At 35.0% G+C, this 14,964-nt stretch overlaps 1 protein-coding gene across 1 annotated transcript in view; it reads right to left on the bottom strand.

The window, feature by feature from the left end:
- Positions 1–14,964, bottom strand: part of DNER (delta/notch like EGF repeat containing) — a 108,790-nt gene that overhangs the window by 32,004 nt on the left and 61,822 nt on the right. The window contains exons 4-5 of the mRNA XM_070945609.1: positions 12,713–12,879; positions 7,733–7,878 (exon numbers count right to left, since the gene is read on the bottom strand). Of these exons, the coding sequence (XP_070801710.1) occupies positions 7,733–7,878; positions 12,713–12,879 (313 nt within the window). The remainder of the gene's footprint in view (positions 1–7,732; positions 7,879–12,712; positions 12,880–14,964) is intronic.

Genomic DNA, 14,964 nt, shown 5'->3' with positions numbered 1-14,964 from the left:
ACGTAGAGAGATTTTCCCAGTAACATTGATATAAATAAAGAAGGAAGCATGCATAGGAGCCGATCAATCAGGGAGTGCCTTAAACATTTTTGGTGATAACACTAACTTTCCTGGGCCTTTGCCAACTGTCTGTTGTGAAATTATTCTCTTAATTTCTGTAGCAGTTACTTGTAGCACATTTTAATGATAATTTTAATAAATTGTACCCATTAACTATTCTTCTATTTCTTTTTAAAATAAGCTATCCAAACCTCAGGTGAAATATGTGTTTCTATTACTACATTTATTTTTCTCTGGTCTTGGAAAATTAGTTTATAAAATTTTATAGCATTATTTTGTAAACATGACAGTCTTAATTCTCACCACTGGCTTTTATAGTAACCTTGTTTGTTTTAGTGCTTGATATTTTCAGAGTTCATCTGTACCCTGTCAAATGATTTATCTTTCTTTATTTGTCTTAATAGTCTAGCCAGTTCCTTTTTTCTTCACATCTACATTTGTGGTTAAACCACAAGATTCTGGTTTCAGTCATTTTCCCTTGCCATGGTTTATACACCACAGGTTTAAGATTACCAACCACATCCTCGTAAATGATATTTACAATTTTTGGTTTTTGAATACGTGTAACCATCTGCTATAGCACTGTTGGACTGTACAGCATTGATCTTTCAGCTTCTGCCAAGGGGAATGTCCACTTTAATTGTTTCTGATTCTTTGTTATGCTTTCTATATTATGACTCTCTCATTCTACATTATTTCCACATATACACATAAGTCCAAGACAAGCAATAATTTATCACTCTCTAGTCTATCTATAATATTACTACATTAATGGGATATTAAACACTACACTAATGAGTGAATATAGGTGAATATATACTCAACAACAGTTCTATCTCTGTGGTTGATTTTTATTTATTTATTTATTTATTATCAGATTTATATACCGCCCTTCTCCCGAAGGACTCAGGGCGGTGCACAGCCAAAGTAAAAAACATAAATACAAACATTAAAATACAGTTAAAAAGATATATATGTGTTTGGTCCCATAATTAAAAGAACAATAACAAACCTATTAAAAACATTTAAAAAATGTGTTAAACCAGCCCGGCTTGCTGAAAAAGAAAGATCTTCAGGGCACGGTGGAAGGCACCGAGGTCTTGAATACTTTGTATCTCTGGGGGCAGTTGATTCCAGAGGGCAGGTGCCCCCACAGAAAAGGCCCTCCCCCTGGGGGCCACCAGTCTACATTGCTTGGCCGATGGCACCCTGAGGAGGCCTTCTCTGTGGGAGCGCAGAGGTCAGTGGGAGATTGATGTATAAAGAACCCACAGATTGATCCCATTGTGATCCATGTAAACTGACATTTGTAATTTGTACATTAATTTAAGTATTTCTACTGTGCACTTATTTTGGATCTTATCTTGAGACAAATGGCCCAAAAGGAAATGACATCCATTTTTTAAAAAAAAGTTTTTATCCTTTAAGTTCAATAGTTTCAAGCATGGGCTGATTCTAGCATTAAAATTCTCACAAATAATTAAATGTATACTTGTGGGCTGATGTAACTAAGCTAATGATGTAATCAGCTAAAAACTCCCAAGTTATCCCAATTGTCCCAAGTTATCTCAATTGTTATCCCAATTGTCTGGATGACATATAAATGTTAACACATATTAACATTCTACCTTTATATTTCAGCTTCAATTTTTGAATTTCATCTATATCACTTATATTCCTGATTAATTTCTTCTATTCTCAAATCAAGATGTTCTGTAGGCCTTCTTTAACAAGCCCAACATTGCTCTACATTACTCCTGCCAGTCGTTTGAAACATTCTCCTTTCCATTTTTCTGTCCTCTAATGCTTCCTGTAAAACTGAAACTAAAGAAATTCAGCAATTCAAGACCCTGAAAAGGAACTGTCAGATTAAAAGCTTTGTCAAGTTCAAGCCCTTAAGATATTGTTATTTATTCTAGGGTCCTCTAGGTGTGCAGAGAATGTATGTAACTTCCTAATGGAGAATGTTGCCTTAACATGGATAGCTGCGTTCCTATCAAACAGGCAGCATGTAGTCAAAATAGGGAATGCCTTATCTAACCTGCACCTGTTAATAGCAGTGTCCCCCAAGGAAGCGTTTTAGGACCCATACTCTTTATTCTTTATATAAATGACCTTTGCAATCATATTATAAGCAACTGTGTTGTCTTTGCGGATGATGTAAAACTATTCAACACCATTGACAATGCTGCTACTCTACAAAAAGACCTTGACATGTGTCAGAATTGTCAAACAATTGGCAATTCCAAATCTCAACCAACAAATGCTCTGTCTTACACATTGGCAAAAAAAATCAGAACACAAAATACAAGCTGGATGGATACGACCTAACAGACGACCCTCACTCTGTCAAAGACCTTGGAGTACTCATCTCAAATGATCTAAGTGCCAGAGCTCACTGTAACAGCATTGCTAAAAAAGCATTAAGAGTTGTTAACCTAATCTTGCATAGTTTCTTCTCCGGTAATATTGAACTGCAAACTAGAGCATACAAAACTTTTTCCAGATCAATTCTTGAATACAGCTCATCTGTCTGGAACCCGCACTGCATATTGGACATTAATACAATCGAACGAGTCCAGAGATATTTCACAAGAAGAGTCCTACAGTCCTCTGCTCACAACAAAATATCTTATGCCACCAGACTCGAAATTTTGGGCTTAGACAACTTAGAACTTCGTCGTCTTCGGTCTGACCTAAGCATAGTACATAAGATCATTACAACTGGGATGGCATGCCTATTTATGGCATGGTAGAAGTAAGATACATACATACTTTCATAGACATTATATAAGAAATGCATTGTTACTGGTATGGGAGAAGGCTAAAGATAAATTTTATGTGAAAATACCAACATGGTTATCAATAACGGAAGCTTTAAGACACCCAAATGTGTCCTCCTGGATTCACGGCTGTCTTTAGAAGAGTACTTGACGGCCGTGACCGGGAGGATTTTTCATCAGGTTCGCCTGATTCGCCAGTTGCGTCCCTTTCTGGATCGGGACTCATTACGCACGGTCACTCATGCCCTCATCACCTCCCGCCTGGACTATTGCAATGCTCTCTACATGGGGCTCCCCTTGAGGATCACCCGGAGGCTCCAACTGGCGCAGAGTGCGGCCGCGCGGGTGGTAATGGGAGCGACATGGCGCTCCCATGTAACACCTCTCCTGTGTGAGCTGCACTGGCTCCCGGTTGTCTTCCGGGTGCACTTCAAGGTTTTGGTTACCACCTTTAAAGCGCTCCATGGCTTAGGACCTGGTTATCTACGGGACCGCCTACTACCACCAATAGCCTCCCACCGGCCAGTACGCTCTCATAGAGAGGGACTCCTCCGGGTGCCGTCAGCCAAACAGTGGCCCCACCAGCTTGCCTACCGTCCCTGTCCTAATGTTTTCTTTTATTCGTACCCTTTTTGTGTATTTATAATTATGTTTACACTTGTATTTGTCATAAAATACATGCTTGATGAAATAAATAAATAAATAAAATAAAAAATAAAAATTGATATCTTTCTGTTAAAAATAGCCATAATGAAAGCTGAATGTTCAGGCATCTTGCCTGAGCACATTAGCCAAAATGTTTAATTATGCTAATCCTTATTTCTCAATAATTTCATGTTATATTAGATGCACATCTGCTACATCAGTGTTGCAAACATGCAAGCAAAATGATTTTCTAAAAAGTGGGAATCAATCTAATGAATAGTATATTAAGAGATATTTATAACTATCCATAGTTAATGTTCAGGATTAAATATATTTCTTGCAACTTTTTAGGAACATTCTGGAAAAGGACACCATTTTCTTCTAGAGGTTACAAACCAAGCAGTATAATACACACATGATTTCCTTGATAATGTAACTTTGATTGAAGAAAGTAAAGTTGAACTCTTCTTTTGCTTCACTATTTTCAACTCTTAACACAGAATGCCCAACTATTTTTACTGAATTATTAATTTGTATGACAAATATATAACTATGTATTCAGTAAAACTTGAGCTGCATCAGCATTATCCTTGTCCTTTTGTTTTAACTTTTATGCCTATTTATTGCAAAATGTCTTCTAAATTATCTTTTTTAATAATGTGCTTTGCATAGTAAAACATATGTGTTACAAGCAGAAATGTTTATGAACAACCTAAGGAAAACAGCAAAAACCATGCCATTAAACCATTATCTAAAAATAACTGGAAAAAGCTAATTTAGATAAGATATTCAATATTGCTAACTGATTATTGTATGAGTAGAAAAATTACTGAGGCATTGTGGGCCTGTATCACTGTAGGTGAACAAAAAGTGTCAAAAAACACTTTTGTCTAATTAAGTTAGCTGATTAAACTACTGTTCATTCTGGCTTTGAATCAAATTTTCTTGGCTTAAATTCCAATTGGCCATTTAAGGAATATGAAAAAAAATAAACTTTTGCAGAAAAAAAAACCAAAGTACAAAACTCAAATGATAATCTCATTAAAGTAAACATTCAGCAAAAGCTTTTGATGAGCTTGCCTAGTGAAAGACTAGCTCATCTGTAAACACACATGCTTATTTGCAAGCTCAAACTGTTGATCCAAAACACTTGCATGGAATTTCCAAGTGCATATTTATAATGGATTTTGCTAACAATACTTGGCTGAGCTATTTTTAGGAGGTGATAAAATGTAAGTTTGGTAGAACAACATTTAGGAGACACTTGAACACGGATATTTTCAAGAGCACAGGTATTTGCTAGAAACAAAACAGTGTACGAGTTCAGAAGAAAGCACACAAGGAAATTCACTGTCACTTTCCTTTATAACATTCTCCTGAGAAATTATAAATTGCTTTTTGAACTCAGGTTATCTTAGATCAATAATCTAGGAAAAATATATAGGGAAACATAGCATCCTATCTTCACATACCTTCTTACTTTTAATTACAGATATTTATTTCAGAAAAACAAGACACACTAAAAGAAGATAAAATAAGAATTGATCTTCCAGTGGGCACTACCTTGACATGGTTATGCACTTGTGTGTTCTAAGGAAGATGAGAATTATGCCAGAGGTTCAACCATATTGGACAGGTCTCACCAAAGGAATCAGACAAAGAGTGTCTCTCCCATAGAAATATAGTCAGATCAAAATTACAGAAACCCAATCTGACTCAGTCAATAAGGACTGCAGGTGCTTGAGTGTCTGGACATCTAATGAAAAATGGGCCACAAAACTCAGAACTGATGGCTGAGCAATCAGGGCCAGCAGCTGCAGAACTACTGGAAAGAAGGGTGATTTACCGATGGCAAATATACAGAGATTGTAAACAAAAAATAATAATGATCTGTTATTACAGATCAAATCCAACAAGAAGAGGATATTTGAAATGAATGCATCAGTTCTGGAAAGAACGACATCCAGAATCAGAAATAACAGAACAGAGGCTAGCAGATTAACATTGATTTATAGTGCAAAATAAGTATTCACAGAAGGGGAACTGGAAGAAGATCAAAGGTCTACCCAGGACAAAAAAATCAAAGACTTGCCAGAAGTAACTCAGTCTGTAGAGGCAGATTGTAGGGGGAGCTAGCAGTAGAGAAAGCCAATACCGCTATAGAATTTTGTTTCACTAGCTATCCCAGGTCTGCCAATCCCTCATTTGCCCATCCCATGGCCTTGGGAAGGACTCAACACATGAATAAAATGCCAGTCTGAACATCTGGCTGACTATGCAATGAACCATAAGAATATAAGAAGAATATAAGAATATGAATAAAAGGCAAGGAATTGGGAGAAAATTACAAAAAAAAATTAAGATGAAAGATTATGACATAAACCGGCCATGCTAGACCAACTGATTATTGACCCACTGGGTACCATCTCAAAAACAAAGGTCTACACTTAGGTAGCACTTGGGTAGCACTTAGAAAATCTGAGCATTGACAAAATTTCCATCTGTCAATTACATTGCTTGGATCCATATATATACTAGGCTGATACATTGCAAAATCCTAGATTCTTGGGAAGGACTCATATGAAGGCCGATATAAACTAAAGAACATAGCAGCTATGATTTTGCATTATTGTATATATAATAATTCATAAACATGTACAATATTCCAGAACATGTATCCAATTATTCTGCTTGAGTCTTAAAGAGCAAATAAAATTCCAAGTTTCTTGTCTAAAATTTTTTATTTTCTTCTCTTGATGCTGATTTTTATGGGAATATTAGAAAAATTCAAAGTGATAAAACATCATGAAAATACAATATATGCCATACAATAAATTTGGCACCATCTTCTGCACTTTCTACTGAAATGCTGCCGATTTCAAAGATTTAGAGTCCTTCTATACCTGTGGACATTGAAAGTTAAGCAATTGCCGAGTATTTCAAAACTGATGAGGTCATTGCAAAGACCTCAAAAACTATTCTCTTTCTGTGCTAGGAATTCTGCCTGAAACAATTAAGAAAAGCTGATGGTACATAAAATTCTCAGACTTTACTACACTATTTTTCCCAATTTAATGCCTCAAACTGTCTGAGACATAAAATAGATTTGGCTGAAACATGCCAAACAATGATAGCAGCACTTCACACATAAAACATCTTCCAAGAATGAAAATAGCAAGGTTTTTATTCTTCATCATCTTTTATGCATCTGGTGAATAAGCTATGAAAGGACAGAGCTTTTTTTTTTCTTTTAACAAGCTTCCAATAAAAATAGGAAACAGGAAGAGTTTTAGCCCCAAAATTATAATTTTGAATATGCAAGGCAAGAAAAGAGGACACTCAAAAATAAGTACTGAAACTATAGCAATAGAGAATTACTGTTTTCAATCACATGGTACACGTCCTAAAGTAGAAAGACTTGTTATTCTTCTTGAACACATAATTATTTCTTTTGTTAACTGTTTTTTGGCAAATCAAATGTTATGATTTCTCCTGGCAACCGCTTTCATTTTCTAAGAATATAGACGGTTTCTACATCAGTATGGATAACATCCTATAAGGCATATACTTATTTTTTTTTGCTTTATAGAAATATGATATTATTAAATAATAATTAGCAATGTAATCCAAATAGAATTGTGAGGGCTGCAAAGCAACAGCTAATCAGCCACTTCCAAGCTAATGTAAGCCAGAAGAGAAAATATTGGGAAGCAGTTGTGAAAAATTCCATGCAACAACTTGGGATGCAGAATTTACTAAGGTGAGAGCTGCTTTACCAAGAGCCCTGCTCTGAAGAATAGTGGATAGAGCCAAGACAAATACTATATCTGATTTGATTTGTATTTATAGTTTAATACAACTTTTGGACATCTCTGGTACCATACTGTGTTCAGGGATCTGAATTGGATGCCAGAATATCTCTAAAAAGCTGCAGAGCATTAATCAAATGCTGGCTTTGAAGCTAGAACAAAGCTCTTCTAATGATCCACAGAGGAGATATGCAGCTTTCAGCTCATCATGCAATCCAGGCAGTTGCATGCTTCATGAATGTGTCTCTTACAAACTACCAATTTTTTCCATCTACCTACCCTTTACACTGCCTTTCGCTGGTTTCTCCCAAACCATGCACTGCTTCTTCTCTGGCAATTGATCCTTGCAGTTCTTTGTTTTGTCTCAATCAGCTTTAGATGAACAAGTCAACACTAGGATATTCATATCCCTCCACATTCCTTCTTTTTTCTTACCTCAGATGCTCTTGTAATACATTTGCCTTTCCCAGAACACTGAAAGCCATCAGACTGGATTCCTCCAGGCAAACACATGCTGACCTTTACTATGACTGTCAAGCGTAATGCCACGATGCATTTGGAAACAGAATCATTCACAAAACCTGGAAGAAAGAGGCCATATATATTACTCTTAAAAATAGAATACAATGCCTTAAAAGGGAATTTAAGATAGCCAGATACAATGGCAGAGATGGGGAATGAGTTAGGGCTGCAGTTAATACTTCTCCTCACCTAAATTCCATTAAACTGCTACTGAGTGGCCATAGACAGAGGATATATGAAAATCAGCCATATTATACTGTACAGATTGTTGTTTTTTTGTTTTTGCTTATATTGTCTCTGTAGTTCACAACAGCTTTAGGAGAGAAAATGACAGAAATTGGAGAAGAGGGTCAATCTAGAGTTGGAATCCATGTGTGTGTTTGTGTGTGTGTGTACCTGTGCTAATTTCACTAGAAGCACAATGAAATGTAGTTAAAATGCACTTACAATTAATCCAATGACCCATATCAAAGAAAAAATAAATCCCTTATCAGAAGTTGAAAATCAGATAAGATAATACTGCTTCTTTATATATTTTCATCTATCTATGAAAACTATGGATAAACCACATTAATTATACAGTTTGGGAAAGGTGGGCCTCTGGCTTTATGTGATTCAAAGATTGGTTTCTCACTTCCTCTGTGTGCCTCAGCAGGAATCAGCACTAAGCAGACTTTATATAGGCTCAGAAGCTACGCAAGTTCAGGTTTGGTAAATTACGGAATAGGGTACTACAAGAATAGAAGAAATGCAGGCTAGAGTGAAAAATTGGAAAAAATCCTGGGATAAGGAAGTAGTAAACCACCCAGTATAGAAATAACAGATACATCTACAGAGTTACCAAGAACTTATCTGGACTCAAAGGAGTCTCTACTTTTACATAGTCTATAGTCAGATGCTTTTGAAAAATGAACTGAGATTCAAAGCAGCTAGATATAGGCCAGAGATATATAATTCATTTGCACATCACTGGAGTTATAAAATATACAGTCATGTACAAAGGCCCTTATAATTTAAAGTAGTTCTAGCATCCATATCTATACCCACTTTGATCAGATATCAAGGTCACAGCATTAGAACAGTTACAAATGACTAAATTAATTTTGATGCTCTCTCTCTCTTAACCTCTTATACCAGCAAGTAAATGTTTAGAGAAATTCATTATTAGTAAATTGAGTTGATGAATGTATAATTACCATACAGGAGAATACTCAGAAATGAAATGAAAACACCATCATTCTTATGCAAAATTTATTTTAAGAGTGATCATGAAGTAGAACACTTTGAAGAAGTAAGTAAAGGCGGCCTTGCATTTGTGGTCATTACTACCTGGAGTAATTAGCAAGATAGCCCCTTTCTAGTAACAAAATTACTTAAGACCATTATTATCTAATAATATTTACTAAAAAAATACTTTTGAACTCCATGACAAGAAGTAAATAGTGTAAGTTGTATTTTAAGAACGAGTACTGTTAATGACTCTCTAACACACTGAAATATCTCTATCACACTGAAATAATGGTGGATTTTTGGATCCATCAATATTTATAAATTATATATGCAAAAACACTTTCTATCATTTACTTATGATGAAATGGAAGAGGTTTTAAAATGTATAATTGCATTGCATTAATATTTAAGGTGGAGAATATATCTTGAATAAGAAGTAAAATAAATATCAAATTATCTTTCATAATAAAGAGAATAAATTAAATACTATTATTCCAAAACTGGCAGGTCCCAATGAGAATGATCTTTTCTTTATTGGTTTCCTGAGGCTAATTGTTATAAGCTGTTCCTAAAAATTATGCTACAACAATAAATAGCAACCTCAATAGTTTATTACTTCTGGCTAGTAATGATCTAAAGTGGATCTAAATGATCTAAAGCAGATGGACTAACTTTCCAATTTATATTTTAACTCCAAATTAAGAGAAGAAGATGCTGTATACTGAAATATCTGCCATTTTAACACTATATTTGAAATTACTAAGAATTCAGTACATCAATTATTGCACCAACATAACTCTAAAAACGGACAAACATATTATGATGCTATGCTAAGAAAAGCAAAAATTCTGCTAATAAGAACAATATTTACCTACCTGCCTCAATTATTTAATGTATATAAACAAAACAAAACAAAACAAATGCCTTTTTCTGTTCCTCACATCTTTTTTTTAAATATTTTTTTTATTTTTTAAATATACATGAATATCAATACATGAATAGTGAGGCATCTGGGTATCGTTTCTTTGAATACAAGTAGTAGTGATAATATTAATATTATTTGTTATTTAAGTCATACTTATATAATTGTAATGTTATTATACATATTTATGTTAAAATATAGGCCTTCATTATTTAATTGTTCAACATTTTAATCCCCATTCTAATAACAATGGCACTATCATTTTTTTTAAAATTTGATTTATAAGCCGCCCTTGTCCGGAGACTCAGGGCGGCTTCAATGAGTTAAGCAATAGCCTTCATACTTTTGTATATTTTATACAAAGTCAGTTTATTGCCCCCACAATCTGGGTCCTCATTTTACCTACCTTAGAAAGGATGGAAGGCTGAGTCAACCTTGAGCCTGGTGAGATTTGAACTTGCAGTAATTGCAGGCAGCTGGTGTTAATAACACTGTTAATAACAGTGCTTTAGCCTACGCCACCAGGACTCTTCTCATTAAGTCATCATCTTTCAACATCTAAACTTTATATCTAGCTATTACTTTTAATATATTATATAAAAATATGCATAATATTATTCCTCCTATTTGTTGTGTCTGCCCCTATTCTAGCTCCTAATAATGCCAAACATTTCCTCTATCCATTATCTCTTGCCCATTTTAATGTTTCAATACTTATTCGTTTTTTGACTTGCCTCCCAAATTCCTCCCTTAGGTCTTCTTCTCGATCTACATCTTTCCTGTTTAACTTAAGTATCTCTACTATCTTTTGCTGCCAAGTCTCCAGAGGATCTGCCCAACTCTCCATTTTCTTTTCAAAACTATCTTTCTGTTTATCCAAAATATTTTTTTGATCTTTTAGCATGTATTTTCCCTGAATTGCTTCACTAATTTTTATTACGTTCTCCTTCTTATCTTCTTGTTTTGTTTGTTGAATTATCCATTCTATCTTTTCCCCTGGTCTCTCTATTATCTCCTCTATTTCCTGGGCTTTTTTATCATTATTCATTATCCCTTGTGAAGCACTTTCTAGCTACCCATTTATATTATTCATTAAATCCATTATCTCCCTGTGATTCCTTGTCATAGAATCATAAATGCTTTGGAACATCACCACCAATTTTTTTTGCAACCCGCTTATTTCCCCCTGCTAAAACATCTTGCCTTCTTTTTTTTGATAAATTCAAATATCGCTCAGTAGTCTTTCAATGTTCTATCACTGCCCCAAAGTCTCAATTATCTTTGCCCTCAGTCGAACTGGAAACGATTTAGTCAGTCCTTTTATTGCTCCTCCAGGAATACAGTAATATAGTTCTTTATATCCCACGAATAGTCAATTTAGCTCTCTTTAGGTAATCCAGGAAAATTTCCAAATGTCTTCTTAAATCCCCTCTATAAATTCAATCCTAACTTCTGATATTTGAAAGTCACTTTACTTAGATGTCTTCCATATTTTCACCATTTGAGCTCCAGTAGTCACATAGTCCAGTAGTCAATAGTTTCCACTTTCTCTTCTGTCTTATCAGTATTTTCCCAGGGTTAAAGGAATATAATGAATTCCATTCACCAGCAGATGGTGCTTTCCATTTAACTTCAACGTTGCATAAATTCTAGAAGTTCCGTTGTGTTTATTCAAACAAATAATCAAAATTCTAACAAGTAGTTACAGCATTTTAAAATGCCTCATTGCCAATAAAAGCTAGTGATCCAATCTTTCTATATTTTTAAAGGTTTTGCGCTCTCTTCTTAATATCCTTTTCTTTTCTTTTGGGTCTGTAATTTTTCTCTCTGTAATTGTTCACTGCTTAAACAAACTTTTCAAAGAGTCCCTTTTCCAGTCCCTTTATTTTCTTTAGGGTTGGTTTTAGAATAAAAAAGTCACCTCACCCAGTTCCAGTCACTATTCACATACCACTTCAGTACATTCTTTGTTTCTTCGGCTGCCCCAGCTTTATGGCAGCCATAATGGCTGCCACTCTTCTTCATTGTCGGCTGAGAGGGATTTAGCCTGAGTCAAGCAGGAGAGCTGCCACTCTCCGCAACCTGCAGGGTACTCCTCCGCTCTTTGTCACCCCTACAGGGTGACTTTAGCCCCTTATGGGGCCCTCCGATGAACGGATTCAGCCTCTGAAGTTCATGGAGCCCTGCTCTTTGTGTCCAGTAGTGCCATGACATCAACCGGATTACATAAACTGATTTCTTTTTCCCATGAAGCAATAGATTGAGCTGAAGAAACATAATATAGCTTCCTGAACTTTAATCCTAATGTCATTTACATCAAAGCAATAATATTTTTATAGTAAAGGAGCTAGTGAAAATCTCACATTCCTGGATCTAGCAAAATGAAAAGTGTTGTTTTTTTAATTAGTTGTATCATCTCTTTGAACTGTTCATTGAAGCCTCCTAAAAGTCAATGCAATACCCACAGAATCAAGGTCATATGTCACCTGCCAGCATTTTACATTTTCCTGGGTAATCTTTTAAGGAAGCCTTACATATATACATATTCCATTACAAAAAAAACAAATCATATCTCATAGTACTCCTACTCATAGTGCATTACTGTAATACAAAAGAGAAATTCCTATTCCTATTATGACTTACTATAACAACTCTGATTTAATGCCAAATATGCACATGATTTGTTCAATACATTAGAAAAATACTTTATCAATATAAAAATCAACATTAGCAAAACTCACCAATGAAATAGTTGTTTCCCAATTCCAGCATCTCCTCTGCTAGGACAAGTCCACCCATTGCTTGGAGAAGAGTAATGCTTGTGGCATCTATAAGTGAGCATTGTTTAAACCTTTCTGTGGTCACCTTCCATAACAGGATAAGGGAAGCAGTGGCATCTTGCCTTATTCTAAAGACAAAAATAAAAGTATTAAGCAGATCATAATTAAAACAAGTGTTTTAAACATTTTCTATAAGAATGTAACATCACTCATGACATTAAAAACATGTCTCTATAACTTGATCTTCTTTGTGATCCTCAGTAATTCTTCTATTGTACTATTCCTGGTGTTGTCATATCAATTATCCACAATCTCTTATTGTCAACCACAGTTAAATCTGATGAGTTATGTCCCAAGCCTTTATCAGTTTCCATTAGGATATCCCACAATATTTTAATCTGCTTATTTTTTACTCCTCTTTCAAACTTATGTTCCCATTAATTTTTCATTATTGGCACATGATAATTTTTTTAAATGTTTCAATGAGTCATCATGGTGACTATGTTGTGTCATTGTTTATAAACAGTTTGTTTGACCTTCTTGTACGAGCTGAGTATATGATTGTTTCTTTTGCTTCTTTGAATAATCTGTATTTTGAATTTTTTGATTTTTCAACTCTGGTCTTGATTGCATTTGTTCAAACAACTTGCTCTTGAGCACCAAAATCAAGCTTCAGTTGTTGTTTTTTAATGTTCTAGTTGTAATGAATTGCCAGGTTTTATTTTTATCTACTTTCTCCTCATTTTTTTGTAGAAATTTATCATTAATGCTTTTCCTTGCCAGCATTTGGTTTATATTTCTATTACATTATTTCAATATTCATGTTTTATTTCCTGTACACTTAATAAGTTCCAATTTTTAACTTGCATCAATTCTTGTTCTTAGATGTATTTTACATAAACAGCCATCACATGCTTTTCTTCTTTGACAGTTTGACTTGAAGTAAATCTCTGCCTTCATTTTCAAAGGGTAGATATAATCTATAACTCTATCACTACAGGGATGTAATTCATAGTGAATAGTCAGCAAATTTCTGACATTTTGGTCCAATTGATTTTTAGTCCAATTGTCATGGCTGGTCACACAGTCAGACAGATGTTAAGAGTAGATTTGGCATTTTTTCCTGCCTATCGTGCCCTTCCCAAGGACATGAAATAGGCAGATGTTGTTTGATGGCATCAAAGATACCATCATAGGATGTAAGATGTACCAAATCAATCTTTTGCAATTGTCTGGTAGTGATTTTCTCAATGCCAAGGGGGCTCACATAGTGCTCATGTTGTTTTGGGATTGCACCCAAGGCAATATTGGTGTTATCTTTGCTTTCTTTTGCCACAGTTGTTCTATTTCTACTTGCAGGTCTTGATATTTTGTGATTTTTCTCTAGTTTTTTTCTCTTCTATTCTGCTTTCTTCAGGTACTGCAACATCCACTATCCAGATTTTTTTTTTTTTTGGTCTTTCTTATCAACAATGTTTAAGTCTGGGGTTTTATGTGGAAAGTGCTTGTCTTTTGAATTCTAAAATCCCAGAGCACTTTAGCTTTTTCATTTTCTAATACTTTGTCTACTTTGTGGTCCCACCAGTTCTTGCTTGCAGGAAAATGGTATTTCTTGCAGATTTTTAGTGCACCATTGTTACTACTTTGTCATGCCACTGTTTCTTCAGCTTCTTTGCAGAAGCACCACTTGCTGTCTGCTGCTGTCTTCTCAATTGTTGCTTTGTTCTTAAGGCTTGGTCTTATACATCCAGAATTAGCCCTTCTGTCTCTTTCTTCAACTTTTTTGCTCTTAGCCTTTGCCAAATCTTGTTATCTCCTTTGTCTGCTTTTTTTAAAATGTAGTACTTTGCCTTGTTATAGTAGCTTTATATATATAAATATTCCTCTACAGTAGGTATCCTCAATTTCTATACATGTTGGAACAGCTGCCATTGCCCATAGTGGCTAGGAATTCTGGCGACTGCCACAGGCACTAGGATGGGAAGGCCAAAGAATATGAGAATGATAGAAGAAACAATCAAAATTTGGCTGAGAAACAGAGAGCCATCTTGAATATTTTTAAAGTATAAATAGACCAAGAAGAGATTGGCCTCAGGAACTTGAGAGAAAGATGAAGGAAAAGCCAGGGTAAAAAACATGAGTGAAGAGACAACTGGAAGCTGCGTAAATATAAATTCTGAGAGGGGAGGGTGAGAAGTCATGTCAAGCTTAGA

Source organism: Pituophis catenifer, unplaced genomic scaffold (assembly GCF_029215685.1).
Source record: "Pituophis catenifer annectens isolate HBS135680 unplaced genomic scaffold, rPitCat1.0.hap2 SCAF_6, whole genome shotgun sequence".
NCBI lineage: Eukaryota > Metazoa > Chordata > Lepidosauria > Squamata > Colubridae > Pituophis > Pituophis catenifer.
This window is presented reverse-complemented; position numbering and strand designations above follow the sequence as displayed.